At 38.2% G+C, this 15,295-nt stretch overlaps 1 protein-coding gene across 1 annotated transcript in view; it reads left to right on the forward strand.

Annotated features, from left to right (window-relative positions):
• The window catches only part of Khdrbs2 (KH RNA binding domain containing, signal transduction associated 2), a 363,837-nt gene that overhangs the window by 169,313 nt on the left and 179,229 nt on the right, over positions 1-15,295 (forward strand). Inside the window, exon 4 of the mRNA XM_057751463.1 lies at positions 11,444-11,590. Within this exon, the coding sequence (XP_057607446.1) occupies positions 11,444-11,590 (147 nt within the window). The remainder of the gene's footprint in view (positions 1-11,443; positions 11,591-15,295) is intronic.

The following is a 15,295-nucleotide window of genomic DNA, read 5'->3' on the forward strand; positions in this document are numbered from 1 at the left end:
TTCCGTCCTGCGTTGTCCTGCTGCTGACACAGCAGCTCATCTTCAGGGTGCTTGTAGTCTGCAGCCTGTTCCCTTCCCAGATGCTTCTCAGGTTTCTCCGTGTCAGTTTCTGTCCAGGTGTGGTTTTTCACATTTCCTTCCAGGCTGCTTCTTCTCTGACAGCTGAGAGCATCCAATCCATCCTGGTGGCAGGCTGGCGGCTGCAGCTGACCACCACTGGCTCCTTCCCCTGTCACTTGAGTCCCCAGCTCTGCTTTCAGAGTCCATTCCTCCCCAGTAACTGATATTGGTAAGACATGATCAAACATGTATGGTATAATATCATTTTAGGAGATGCCTTCCTTAGGATGCTGAGGAACAATCATTTCCACATTGCTGACTCTCTGGAGTCCAGATGAACAGAGCTGATCTGAACCTTGCAAGAACAAAGGTCAATATGGACCTGAAAAGGGATAATTACTTCAGGGAGGGTAAGGATTTTCTTGCAGTTGAAAGTGGTGTCTGCAAAGGGGATAACAGAAGGGGAAACTGGCTCACTAAGCCAGTGTCGGTTGGTAGCGAGGTGAACTCCATGTTAAAATTGTTGAGCTTTAGGTAAACAAGATGCCAGTGGAGCCTTTATGTATGACAAATATGATCAACAGTGATTTTCCTGAAGGTAGAAGTGGGCAGTACATATTCTTCTGCTCTTGTCGTTGACTGACCTTGAATCTGTACTATAATGCGCATGCCCTTTTACACGATGCCAGGGATATTCTTGTCAGTGGTTAGCCACTTTCTAGGTCCTAATGGTGTTCGCGCCTCCGTTTGGTTGTCTGATAAACAGCATAATGCATTTGATCAAAGTGCAGTACTCCATACTACATTGTCAAGAGCAAATTGATCTGTCTGCAGCTATTGCCTTCCCTGTGGGGGAGAAACTAAACAACTCTACAAAACGTTGTGTTGTGTTATTATTTCCCTCTCTGTGTCTCAGTCAGTGCACTTTAGCCCAGAGGGCCACTTCTCATTTTGTATCCAACTTCTGTCTCTTGCACAAGGTGTAGGTTTTTTGTTTTTATTGAAATTTTTTCCCCCAAATTTATGTCCTCTCTCCAAAATGTATTTGAGAAGCAGGATTTGCTCTGCTGCAAACAGACATCTGGGACTCACAGTATTTTGTTTTCCCATGGTGTTTGACAGTGATGGCTACTCTGTCAGCAGCCTGAGATAAAAAGAGGCTCTGACTGTGCCAATCATGTTGCAGGTGCTTCGCTTAGATCCCCTCACCAACTGGCTATCTATATTCACTTAACTGGTTCAGTCTTCTTTTCGGGATATATTTCATCCTTAGCCAAATTCCAGTTTACAAAATGCCAGTCCCAGACCTCTTTTAGCCTTTCCTTCCTTGAGGATGTCTCATCTTGGAATGGAAAACAAACACAAATCCTCTAAGAGTCAGCAGTTCTTCCCAAATTTACCCTTGCTCTTAGTAAGCAGCATTTGTTTTGCTTATGCAAAAATTCTTTATTTGGTGGAAAGAGAGATCCTCATCACACGAGTTGTCATCAAACCTTAACATATACATCCTGGCACACACCATGCTTATATGCCTGGGGACTCATGCACACAAATACAAACAGTGTATTAGTTTTAAAAATAAATTAATTATAGAGGCTGGAGAGATTGCTCAGTGGCCAGGCCCACTATTCATCTGGAGTATTTGGTTTTGATTTTAAGCATCCGCATATTGTGTCACAACCTTCTGTAACTCCAGTTCCAGGGTATCCAACTCCCTCTTCTGGTCTCTGTAAGCAATCCACACACATGGTGCTCAGACACACACAACCAGAGCATTCATTCACATTAAATAAATAAATAATTTCTCAGTGCTTAAGAAGGGTTATCAACTGTTGGGTGGTATTTCTTGAATAGTACATGAAACTTGCAAAACTACATAATTTGGTAGGTGTTTTATTATGTTTGCTTCTAAATTCAACTTAATTTAGAAGTCCACTGCCACTTAGTGTTCCCCTATGGGAATGATTTCTAAAATCAACCATAGAATTTTGGTTGATTTTGTTTATTCATAGATTTTTAAGTCAGGCATATATGTGCTAATATTCATCGTGGGTAAGATAGGCGGATGACACATTAGAGACCAACCGGGGCTATATGTAGTAGATTCCAAATTAACCCAGATTACTTAGCCAGACCCTGTCTCAAATAAAAAATAAAGAAAACATAAAATTACTCCAGAGTTTTCACTCAAAGTCCAGAGTATAGTTCCTCCCCCATTTCCTTTAACCACTGTCAGAACAAAATTAATTTTTAAAATCTGAAGTTAAGTTACTCTCCTCAGATAGAGAAATGATAATAGATCAAAGTAATAAAAGCACCGATTTTGTGAGCCAAAAAAAAAAAAAAAAAAAACCTGAAGTTATTCTTATTCTTCTACAATCTGCTCTCACTATGGAAAGCCTACTACTTAGATATTAACATTCTTGAATCCATCTCCAAATCTTATTTCCTCTGTTACTTTTGTTTATTTATTAAATTTATGTCACATTTAATTTTTTTTGGAAGTCTGCCTGATTCCAGTCATAGTTTTCTTAATTCCATTTGCAGAATGGTATCAGCTTAAGTTTTTTCAGTAAAGACACTGTGGTATGATTTACTTTTTCATTTGTTTGAGAATTTCATATATGAGCACTGTATGGAATCATTTATATCCCTTCCCCATTCACTTCTTCCTAAATCCCCCAAATTCCTCTCAAATTCATTACCACTTTCTAATTTATTCAAGTGTGCGTGTGTTTGTGTGTGTGTGTCTGTGTGTGTGTGTGTGCATTTAAAAACAGTCTGCTGAGTCCATTTGGTGTAGCTCTTTGTTTATGTTTTTAGGACTAAAACCTGGAAGTGGATAACCTACCAGGGAACTTGTACCCAGAGAAGCTTTCTTTCGCCTCTTAGAGCATCAGTGATTCCTGTAACTCTTCACTTTGGAGTCGCACCTTGGGAAATTTCCTCTACTCACATCTGCATATCATTGCTGTTTTCACTGTACGAATTTTGAGATTTCATGAATACGGCTTTTCTGTCAGATACAGAACACACTCTCTCACAACAGACCACTTGGTTCTCTGTCTTCTGCACGGTTCCTGTTCCTCTTCCAGGATGTTCCCTATGTCTGCAATAAGAATTGTGCTGTAGAATTTCCATTTTTACTATGTTGATCCTACCCATCCAAGAGCATGGGAGATCCTTCCATTTTCTGGTGTCCTCATCAATTTCTTTCTTCAAACCTTAAAGTTCTTGTCAAATAGATCTTTCACTTCCTTGGTTAGTGTTACCCCAAGATATTTTATGCTATTTGCAGCTATTGTGAAAGGTGAAGTTTCTCTGTTGTGTGTGTGGGGGGGGGGGTCTTGGACTTCCCACAGAGCAGGATTCCCTGCCCTCTCTTAAGGAGGGAGGGGGAGGGAGGAGGGTGAGTTTGGGAGCAGGAGGTGAATGGGAGGTGGGGAGGAAGTGTAAATTTTTGAATGGAAAAAAAAAAAGAATTGTGCTGTAGATACGTCCGTTAGGACTGGCCATTCCGCAGCTCGTTAGGACCACTGTCCTCCACCTCTTTTGCTTCTGCTGTTATCTTCGCATGTTCGCGGAGTTTCCTTCACACTTGATTTTCTTCAATGTGTACATGATCTCAGTCATTGTCTTGATTTAATCCACTGGATGATATAAGACTAAGTCCTTCTACTTTACATTCTCACCAACAGTGATTACTTTCCCCATTTAATCCACAGCATGCACTGTCTGCTGTTGTATTTTCTTTGACTCTAGCCCCACATTGGAAAGCCAAAATGTGACTTTTTTTCATTCCTTACTCTTTGCCTCTTTTGGCTTTTTTTTGGGGGGGGGCAACACCCAGCTTCCAAATAAATCACATGGAGGCTTATACTTTCTTATAAACTCCTGGCCTTCACTTGGCTTGTTTCTTGCCAGCTTTTCTTAATTTCTCCCTTTTGCCTCTGGGCCTTTTCCTTCTCTCGTTTCTGTATACCTTACTTTTTTCTCTTACTCCATGGCTGACTGGGTGGCTGGCCCCTGATGTCCTCCTCTCCTTGCTCCTCCTTCTTTCCAGATTTCTCTTTCCATTCCTCTCCCTGCAAGATGGCCTACCCTTTCTCCTGCCTCGCTATTGACCAGTCAGCTCTTTATTAAATCATCAGATTTTTTTAGACAAGCCAAGTATCACAGCTTCACAGGGTTAAACAAATGCAGCAAAACAAAAACAATATATCTTAAAGTAATATTCTATAATTATTAGATGTTTTCTTGATTTAACCATTTTGATCAGAGTAAGATGAAATCTCACAATACTTGAATTTGCATTTCTCTAATCACTGAGAATTTTCAACATAATATTTCAAAATATTTATATTATTTATGTATAAGTCTGTGTGCATGCATGAGTTCATGTGCACTGCATGAATGCAGGTACCCATGGAGTCCAGAAGAGGGCACTGTATCCCACGGCTGGTATTATCAGAGGTTGTTATCTGCTTCATGTGGGTGCTGAAAACTAAACTCAGGTTCTCAAAAAGAGCAGTAAGTGTTTTCAACTCTTAAGCTGTATTCCCAAACACTATTGAACATTTTAAAGATATTTCTTATCCATTTTATTTTCTTCTTTTGAAAAATAACTCCTCTGATATACAGCCCACTTTTTAATTGGGTCATTTGTTTTCTTGACATTTTGAAAATTATTTATATATGCTGGATATTAATCATCTGCCAAATGTATAGCTGGCAAAGATTCTCTCCCACTCTTTATGCTTCTACTTCAATCAATTACTTGTTTCATTTTCTGAGGATCAGTTGTTGGTAATGGACCTTAATTATTTGAGCAATTGGATCTCTATTCATAAAGTTCTTTCTTACACCTATATTTTGTGGGTTACTGAGTATGTTTTCTTCTAGAAGTTTCAGTGCTTCAGGTTTCACATTGAGGCCCTTGATCTATTTGTACATGATTTTTCAGTAAAGTGATAAACACAGTGCTAAATTAAATTTTCTCTAGTGGACATCCAGTTTCCATAGTAACATTTGTTTAAGATTCTTTATTTTCTCCAGTGTGTTTTTTTTTAGTATCTTTGTCAAACATGAGATGTCTATAGTTATGTACAATCATATTTGGGTTTTCTGTTTTATCATATTAATCTTCTTGTCTTTTCGAGTGGCAGTATTATGCTGTTTTTATTACTAGAGCTCTGTAAAATAGCTTGAAATATCTAGTATAGTAATCTTTCGTGTATGTTGTAAGGAGGCCGATTATTGGTTCCCAGCCTTCAGGCCCAAAAATAGTCACACAGAAACTGTATTAATTAAATCCTAGGACCTAGATCTCCCCTGCTATCTCCATACTCCCAGCTTTAGCTCTGGTCACTCAAATATTGCATCCGTTGTCCAGATGAAAGTCTTCTACAATGCAAAGTTCAAATCTCAAAAGAGATTGTAGAAAGACACTATAAGACAAAAGGCATACTTGTGCTCATAAAATCATAGAATTAATATTATAAAAATGACCATTACACCAAGATCAATTTAGAGTTAATATTATCCCAGTGAAAATCCCTGTTTCATTCTTCACATGAATATAAAAACGCATTCTAAAGTTCATGTTGAACTACAAAATATACTAGATAGTGAAAGCAAATTTGAGCAAAAAGTATAATACAGGTGATGTGGGATTCCCCTTGGTATGCTGTGAATACCATTGATTGATAAAGAAACTGCTTTGGACCTATAGCAAGACAGAACTTAGCTAGGCAGAGAAAACTAAACTGGATGCTGGGAGAAAGAAGGGCAGAGTCAGAGAGAAGCCATTTAGCCCCATTGGAGACAGATGCTGGAACTTTACTCAGTAAATCATAGCCAGGTGGCAATACACAGATTAAAAGAAGTGGGTTAAATTAATATGTAAGAGTTAACCAATAAGAAACTAGAACTAATGGGCTACACAGTGATTTAAATAATAAGGTTTCTGTGTGATTATTTTGGGGCTGAGCAGCTGGAAACCAACAAGTAGCATCCTCCAACAGCATTTTTTAAATTAATGATTGATGGAGGAAATCCAAGCCCATTGTGGGTTCTGCTGTCCCTGGGCTGGTGGTCCTGGTCTCTATAAGAAAGCAGGCTGAGCAAACCATGGAGAGCAAGCCAGTAAGCAGTACCTCTCCATGGTTTTTTTTTTATCCATTCCTGCCTCTCAGTTCCTGTCTTGCTTGTGTTCCTGTCCTGACTCCTGTTGATGATGAACAGCAATATGAAAGTGTAAGCAGAATAAACCATTTCCTCCCAACTTGCTTTATTATTATTGTGTTTTATTGCAACAAGGGAGATCTTAACTAAACAGCCAGTTAATTGTGCCTTCCTTCAGCATTTTCCTAAACTGTGCCTTTTGCAAACCTACTGTGCGTGAAATGTGTAACCTTGAAAAGATTCCCCTCATAGAACTGATTACTTAGAATATTGAAGGCCTTAGTCTAGAAGAACTCTTACCACAAGCTGGACAAACAACCAGGTATTTGTAAGTACATATTACCAGGGTTGAGATACTGCTTAGAACATAGTGATTACTTCTGTACTATGTACTTGTTTGTATATAATTTTTGTGTATATAATTTTCACTACTTATTTGTACTGACTTAAAACTTTTCCACATATGCTTTTTAAAAATGCTTTTAAGCAGGGGGCTTATACAAATCCCATTCAGGCCACAATATGAATAATAAATGTGTGTTTATTTGAACTTCTTGATGGTGAAAGTTCTGCAGACAATAGACTTATTTATTTCTGAAGAGGTTTTATGTTAGAAGAAATATCCCTGGGGCATTAAGAAGAAAAAGCCTACAAGAAGCACTTGACTAAGTTATAACTCTTAGGATAAAATATGACAATAATGATTACTAAAGTAAAAACCAAAGTATAAAACAGCACATACTCTACATAATGCATTTTCAACTTTTCTATTATCTAGTTTGTTTGTGTCACTAGAAAAGCTACTTATGGAAAATTAATTTTGATCTTAGAAGACATGAACTTTGATTTATTGTTTTAAACATGAAATATGTATGATAAGAACATTTAGCAATAGGCATGTGTGTTTACTTCTTGCTATGTGATTGATTATTCTTACCACTTTTCAGTATTTTGTGGGTAAGCAGTTAGACATCCCAAATAGTGCAATCAAAACCTTGCCAAATTTATATGGTAATATATGGAAAAACTTGGATTATTAACAATGGTTACCATGAAACAAACTAGGCGAGTCAACCTCCACACTGTTTCTTCTTTCACCATAACATGGCCATGTTCTAACATACTGTGGATGATAGCCTTATAAGTTATTCAGGTATTAGGACAGCTTACAAAAGTGTACTTAGTGCAGTGGGGGAAATGGGTATGCTTTCCTGAACTAAAACCACAGATCCCTATTCTGATTGCTAAGGTTAAAGAACTTGAGAGGGTGCATAGGAATAAAACTCTTATACTGGGATCAGTGTTCTTATTAGCAAAAGAAGAAACCAGAGCCTTCTCTGTACCCTATGAAAACACACAGCATGACTGTCTGCAACCCTGGTTGATGAACAAGGTCAGAAGTCTGATGTGTTAGCCTCCCAGCCTATGGTATTTCACTATTTCAAACTGTAGCTCATGAAGATAAAGAGCATGGCTGTCTGCAAGCCTTGCACACCGTTCTGCCAACAGGGTCAGTGGTCTTTTGTGTGAGTCACCGAGCCTAAGTCATTTCATATGAAGAATCTAAGACACAAAATGATGACAGTTTTTTCTTATTTTCCCAGAATATTTTAAATTTTCATTTAAAATATTATTCAAGAATATAACCTATTAACATGTTGTCATTGAGTTTACTTAATACCTAAATTAGCATCAAACTCTTCCTTTTATTAAAGCAACATTTTATTCATATCTTTTGAGATAATATTCTGTCAAGTGATTTATGTGTTAAAATACACAGTTGACTTGGTAATCAGATGGATCACATTCCAGAAATTCAAAGAATTCAAATGCTACCAGGACCATGATCATCTGAGTGGCCTGTGCTCTCAACTGGGGCCATGTTGTTGTCCTGACAAGGTCTTCTCCCAAGAACGTGTCTGGGTCCTTGGCCCTACAGCAGCCAGGATCTGAGTTGATGTCCATGGCCCCTGTGACCACCAATGACCTTGGAGATGCTGTCCAAGGGCCATTCTGATGCTGGGGCCATACTGATCTGGGTAGCCTGTGCTGCTACCTGGGGCCATGCAGATCTCCAAGCATGGAATGCTGCCTATGGGCATGTCTGGGTCCATAGCCCTGCAGCAGCTGGAGTCTGGTGTGAAGTTCATGGCTTCTGTTACTCTCAAGTACTTTTCAGATGCACAGGGTCCAGTCAGACATCTGAGGCCATGTTGCTATCGGGGGGTCTTGATGCCACCAGGGCCTATGGTGCCACTGGGCCATGATGACATCTAGGCAAGTACTGCTGCATAGGGCCATGTCTGAGTCCGTGGGGCCTGCTGCAACTGGGTTCTGCTACAATGTCCATGCCCAGTGTTAGCACAGAGGTATCACAGGAACCACAAGTGTGGAGATCCAAGCCAGCTTTGCCCTTCACTGGTCCTGGGATAGCAGCCCTTGCCCCAATCTGAATACTGCAGCAGGAGAACTGGCCCCACCCATCATCACAAGTATACAACTCACCTGGGCAGCACACTAGAACCGATTCTGTTACCCTGTATGCAGGTGAGCCATCCCTGTGTGAGCAACAGAGCTGACCACCCCCTCCCCCATCATCTTCCATCTGCCATGTGATGGCATAGGTGAGGGAAAGATACCCTTCCCTGTCTGCCCTTTGCTACCTGAAACAAACAAAAGTTCTGGTCCTGGTGTCACACAGTGAGGGAACTAGCCCTGCCCCTAAATAGCTGCATCACATAGGAGATCGAAGCCCTACACTCCACAGGGATAGCACACTAGAGCTAACCTTGTTATTGGGGGCTCAGGTAAGCCAGGCATGAGGGTAGGAGAGTAGGAAAGCTGATCCTGCCCCCCCCCCCATATTCCTAGAGCAGTCAGGAGAGATGGCCTTGCACTTCACCTGGACAAAACAGTAGAACTGGTCCTGGTGTTGTGAGTGCGTGAGCCTGATGTGAGGACCTGAGAAAAAGAGAGTTGGCCCCTCCCTTGCTGTCGGTTGCACTGGGTGAACTAGTTGAGGCTGTGCTAGAGAGCTAGTCTAGTGATGGTGAGGGAAAGCTTGTGGGTTCATGAATCCAGTTAAAACTCAGGTCCAGAATCAGAACTGTGAGTTAGCTCACCCCAAATTCACCCCATCTAAGAACTGTTGGAGTCCTGTTCCTCAAGAGGACAAACCTACAGATCCAAAATTACAGATTCTCCAGGAAAAAGGACAATAGGATATGCACTGGGAACCCCAGAGAGAGCCCATTATTGATAATGTAGCAGAAGCCAGAGGTCTCAAACAAGACCAATAGCTCATAACAACAAACGTTCATAAGATCAATGGACTAAAAGGTAAACCATGTGACTCAATGAGCCACATTACAGCTTCCAAGATGAGATTCTTCTTGGGGGGCGGCGCTTTTTGTTTGATTTGGTTTTTCTTCTAAATTTTGTTTGTTTGGGGGGAGGTTTCATGGGCAAGGAGATGGGAAAATAAGTGAGCTCAGGATTCATCATGTAAAATCCAAAAGAATCAAGAAAAGTTAAAGTTTAAAAAAATATTTTTAAAAATCATAAAAGAAAACCCACCTGTGATGAAAACAATAATCAAGTGATTTGTTCCTTCCCAGAGGAAACAAAACACTTTCATTTCTCTGGTTTTAACTGTATGGTATTTATTTGAAATTTATATTTGAAGCGTATCTGCATTACCAAGTGTCATCTTTGCATAGAAATCTAGAGCTGGCTTACTGGTTTATCATTTATCTTTACATTCTTGTAAGGTGGGAGAAGATCTCAGGCTTTCGTCCATTTGGATATGGAATGCTATCTTCTCTTGCTATAGCTCCAATGTAGCATGTTATAGGCATGTGTCACTACAGTAACCTAGTTTATCCTGTTTTCCAGGTGAAATATTAAAGCTCACACAATTAAGTATCTAGGCTCACATACCACATATAGAAAACACCGTGGCTATTAATTCACATCTTGACTGCACAGTCTCCAAAATTCTTTCCTTTTTTTCTACTCTGCTCTTTTCAAAGTTTCGTATCCTGGAAATTCATCACAGAAGACAAATTGTTTGGGAAACAGTATTTTCAAACACTTAGTATTAGAACTGAATGCAAGCTATAGGTGAGTTACAAAATTTTAACGATAGAAAAAATTCTAGTCATCCTCTTGTCTAATGTTCTATATTATTATAGAACATTATATTATGTTTATTCAGCATCAAGGAAGTACCTATTACTTATTATTTTCTAGTAAATCAAGTTGAGCACCAGTGATTCAGTAGGTGGGAGAGGACTCTCCCTTTGCTGGAGGTGTCTCCTGATGTACATTGTTCAGACCCTTCTGGATTCATATAGCAATATTCCTGTATGCTCCTTTAAGGTATAGTTGGACTTCTTTCAGGGGATCTTTAGTAAATTAGGGCATGATGCCTGATTTTTAAATGCCAGCTTGCTGCAATGAAGCATCACCTGGGAAGGGAGTCTTGCCTCAGTCTTACATAAACCTATGGACAAATCCTTGAGGGATTGTCTTTATTGTCAGTTGACTCAGCCCACTGTAGGTGGACTCATTCCCTAGGCTATGCCATGCACTGTATAAGGGTGAAAAAAGGTAGCTAAACAATAAACAGGCAGCTTGAATGCAGGTTTCTTTTAAGCTTTGCTCTTGACATGAGTATGTGTGCCTGTACATGTGTATATGCGTGTGGGTGTGCATTTGTGTGTTCATGTGTGTGTAATAGAAGAGCTTGATTTACAAGGGAATTCAGATGAATGTAATCTGCCCAATATGTGTTATAAGAGCCCAGTTTCTATCATCTACCAGAACAGCAAATACCATTAAGTATATATATATATATACTTAAGTATATATATTATATGCAAAGTACTATATACTGCATACAAAGGAAGCTTGACTTCAAAAACATCACAATGTATGTGCAAGGGTTAATGGCACTTAGGTGTCTTGCCTTCAGTAGCTTAACATTTCACCTAGCTGATTAAATTCTGTTGTGGATGATTCCAACTCTGAAGATTGATTTGAAAATGGTTAACTGGCTTGTATCACATTATCATTTCTCCAAGAGTTCCTTTCTACTTTGGAAAATTTACTTAAATTGTGTTCCTTTGTCATAATCTCAGGAAATGTGAAATCAATGAAAATGAGTAGATCTGTATTTCTAAAAATATTCTTTTCACAGGAAGAAGAGTTGAGGAAGAGTGGGGAGGCCAAGTATGCACACCTGAGCGACGAACTGCATGTATTAATTGAAGTGTTTGCTCCACCTGGAGAAGCTTATTCACGGATGAGTCATGCCTTGGAGGAGATTAAAAAATTCCTGGTTCCTGTAAGTGATTTTTTCTATTTTACGGTTTCTTATCCATTCCTATTTTAAATTGTGTCTTTGATCTCTACTAACTTTTTGGAAGGAAATTTATGCTGTACATTAATTATCTATGTGTAGATTTGATACAAATCTTAAATAAAGAGAGAACACAAGACATTTGTTATAAGAGCTGGCATGTTGGCACTTTCTACTAGTCTGACACAAGCATTCATCATAAGCCGGTTGCATAGTATACACCAGTCCACAACCAGAAACACTAATAAGAAAAATGTACAAGCAAAAATACATGATTTATGTCACCATCCACTGTTTTAACCCCCTGACATGTATTTTGATAATTTATAATTAGTAGGAAAACATAGTAAAAAAGAATAAAAAGGATGTGATTGAATATGTATTATTTATAGTAAGGCAATGATAGTATTTTAAAATGACAAGTGTCTTTTATGTGGTAGTTTGTCAGGTTCTAGCAGATACAAAATATGGTATATGATAATATTAATAGAGATAGATATTAATATATGTTAACTTAGAAATTTAGAAATGTATACTCACCATACAATGTGAGAATAGATGATGCTCACTTAGTAAGGTGGCAAATTCAGCAGCGAGTTGAGTAGAGTTCTCTAATGATTTCCTAAGAAACAGAGAAACATAAATGCATGAAGTCTTAAGGTTGACAATTGAGCATTCTAGAAACAAGTGCTTCAGTAGAAAGCTTGCCAAAAGGCTTGAGACTGATGGTGAGATATTGAAAGAATGCTGAGTAAAGTTCCTGGAAGATCTTGAAAAGGTTCTCAGCCCACAGCATAGATAACTGAGATTATTCTGCAAATGAAAAAAAAACTCAGAGAAAACCTCAGAGAAGGTGGCTGGCAGGTAAGATCCACTGATTAGAAGTGGTATTGAAAGCCAGAAAGGAAAAATATCAGAGAATTCCCCAAGTGCACAGCATTAAGGTTCAGCCACATTTTCTAGTTATAAGTCCAGTCCCAATGTTAATCTTTGTCAAGACACAATATAGAATAATGGCACACTAGGTTGAGTATTTCTTAATTGCAGGTGCGCAGTTAGTATTTGAGTCGCATCTGTAAACCTACCTAAATAGATCTCATTCTGAAGATTGATGATGCTATATTCTTTGTCCCTTTGGTTTTCCAATAAAATATTTAGTCCTAAGCTAAATAAAGCATTTCAGTCTATTTAGTTAGGAGCAGACCAGATAAACATATGTGTAATGAAGCCAGGTCTGTTTGTATCACAATTTCATTGTATAGCTTTAAATAAGGTGCTTAAATGTTTAGAGCACCAGTTTGTTGATCTTTAAAATGAAAATGATCATAATTTACTCACCAGTCACAATTATTATGAATATTAAACAGTATAGTACATTCAAAGGGTTTAAAAATAATAAAAATAGGAGAAATTGTTTTATATATATTATAATAGAAATACCTTTAGATAATTTTATGAGGTAAAATATGTTAGACGATGTAATGTCTTTTTATTTGGAATATTATATATGTATATAGGCATACATATAATATAAATACATTTATGACACAAATACAAATTTTTTCCATTTCTTTCCTCCCTTCAAACCCTCTCATGTACTATTCCCTACTCTCCTTCAAATACATGGCCGGTTTTTTCACTAATTTTCATTTTATGCATAGATTCCTATTTGCATATTTTTCTACATACATATTTTTACATATATATTTCTAAGTAGAACTTTCTCAGTCCATATAACATTACTTGTAATATGTCTTATAATATATGACATATATTACACATAAAATATGTAATATATAAGACATATTACAAGTAATGTAATATATACATATATATATATATATATATATATAGAGAGAGAGAGAGAGAGAGAGAGAGAGCATAGACTGTAGGCTATGTTAACCTACTTATGTGGTAAATATCTATGACATGCATTACTTTCTCATATATTATACCTTGCAATAACTTCATTTCTATCTTACTCACTGAAACATATATACTAGACAAAGTTGGAAATTTATTTCTGGGCCACCATTGTATCATTATCATTCATCATCTTGCTTGACAGTGTTTATCTGATTGTAGTTTAACTATTGAAATGACTGACCAAATTCAGCAGAAAAATAAGTAAGGCAAATGCAATCTGGCCACATCTGTGATCCATGTGTGCCATGTAAATGTGGTTTCCCCTTTGCCCCTGATAATCTGGGACTTCTTCTTTCTAGGAGAGTTGTCCCATTCCCATGTTATTACATGTTTTGACTTTTATTTATGCAACATGCAAGTTCACTGATAACTCTACATCTTTGAAGATTCTTCTGAAAAAATATTTACATGGCTAGTTACTTTCCATTAACATTTTCTCAAATCTTTATGTGCAGGAACTTCTTCAACTACAAATCTAAAGTAACTTTCTCAGTTGTCTTCTATCATGCAATGCTGTTGTGACAGGTTTATGGCATCATTTTTTATAAAGAAATTAGTCTTTGATAACAGAAAAACAGACAATTTTATTGACCTTCTCCAATAAAAGGTTTTAGTGACCTAAATAAGAAGTCATAATACAGAGCACTTTTTTAGATTTTAGTGACCAAAATAAGAAGTCATAATACAGAGCACTTTTTCAGAATTTGTAAGTTGACAAGTCTGTCTTGTTTGACTTGAGCTTCATATAATCTCAACCAGAGTTTTGTGTAAATTAAAGCAGTAGGCTGGTATGTGGGCAGATTTATGCATATGTACACATATTTAATTTATACCTTTGTATAGTTGTGTATCTCTTTACTACTCTCATAATTATGATATTTAAGTTAATTCAATAAAAGGGAAAAAAAGCAAAAACAAAAACACTGATCAGTGTAGACCTTTTCTGGAGTGTGGTCAACTTACCAAGACCAATACTCATGAAGAAGATTGACTGTTTCTCTCTCTCTCTCTCTCTCTTTTTTTTTTTTTTTTTGGTTTTTCAAGACAGGGTTTCTCTGTGGCTTTGGAGACTGTCCTGGAACTAGCTCTTGTAGACCAGGCTGGTCTCGAACTCACAGAGATCCGCCTGCCTCCTACTCCTGAGTGCTGGGATTAAAGGCGTGCGCCACCATTGCCCTGCTTTTTTTTTTTTTTGACTGTTTCTCTCTTAGCTGCTGTAGTGACCTATAACTCCTCAGTTATGAGTAAGCTATGAGTAGGACTTCAGCCCACCTTCCTTCTCCATCCTAAATTTAATCTTGCATGGGTCTTGTACATACTCATCACCACTATGTGGTGGTTTGAAAGAAAATGGTCCCCAAAAGGGAGTGGCATTCTTAGGAGGTGGGGCATTGTTGAAATAGGTGTGTCCTTGTAGGAGAAGTATGTTACCGTGGAGGTGGGCTTTGAGGTCTCATCTATACTCAAGCCACACCCAGTATCTCAGATCACTTCCTGTTGTCTGCAAGATGTCAGACTCTTAGCTACTTCTCTAGCACATGTCTGCCCATTTGCCACCTGCCATTTCTCACCATGACGATAATGGACTGAACCGCTGAACTGTGAGTGAGTTCCGTCCGCACTGAAATGTTTTCCTTTATGAAAGTTGCCATGGTTATGGTGTCTCTTCACCTAACTAAGACACAGTGAATTCACATGTGCAGTTGCCCTGCTGTATCTGGAAGACAATGCTCCTTGTAGTCATCCACTGCTACCGACCCTTAA

This window comes from Chionomys nivalis, chromosome 19 (genome assembly GCF_950005125.1).
Source record: "Chionomys nivalis chromosome 19, mChiNiv1.1, whole genome shotgun sequence".
Taxonomy (NCBI): Eukaryota; Metazoa; Chordata; class Mammalia; order Rodentia; family Cricetidae; genus Chionomys; species Chionomys nivalis.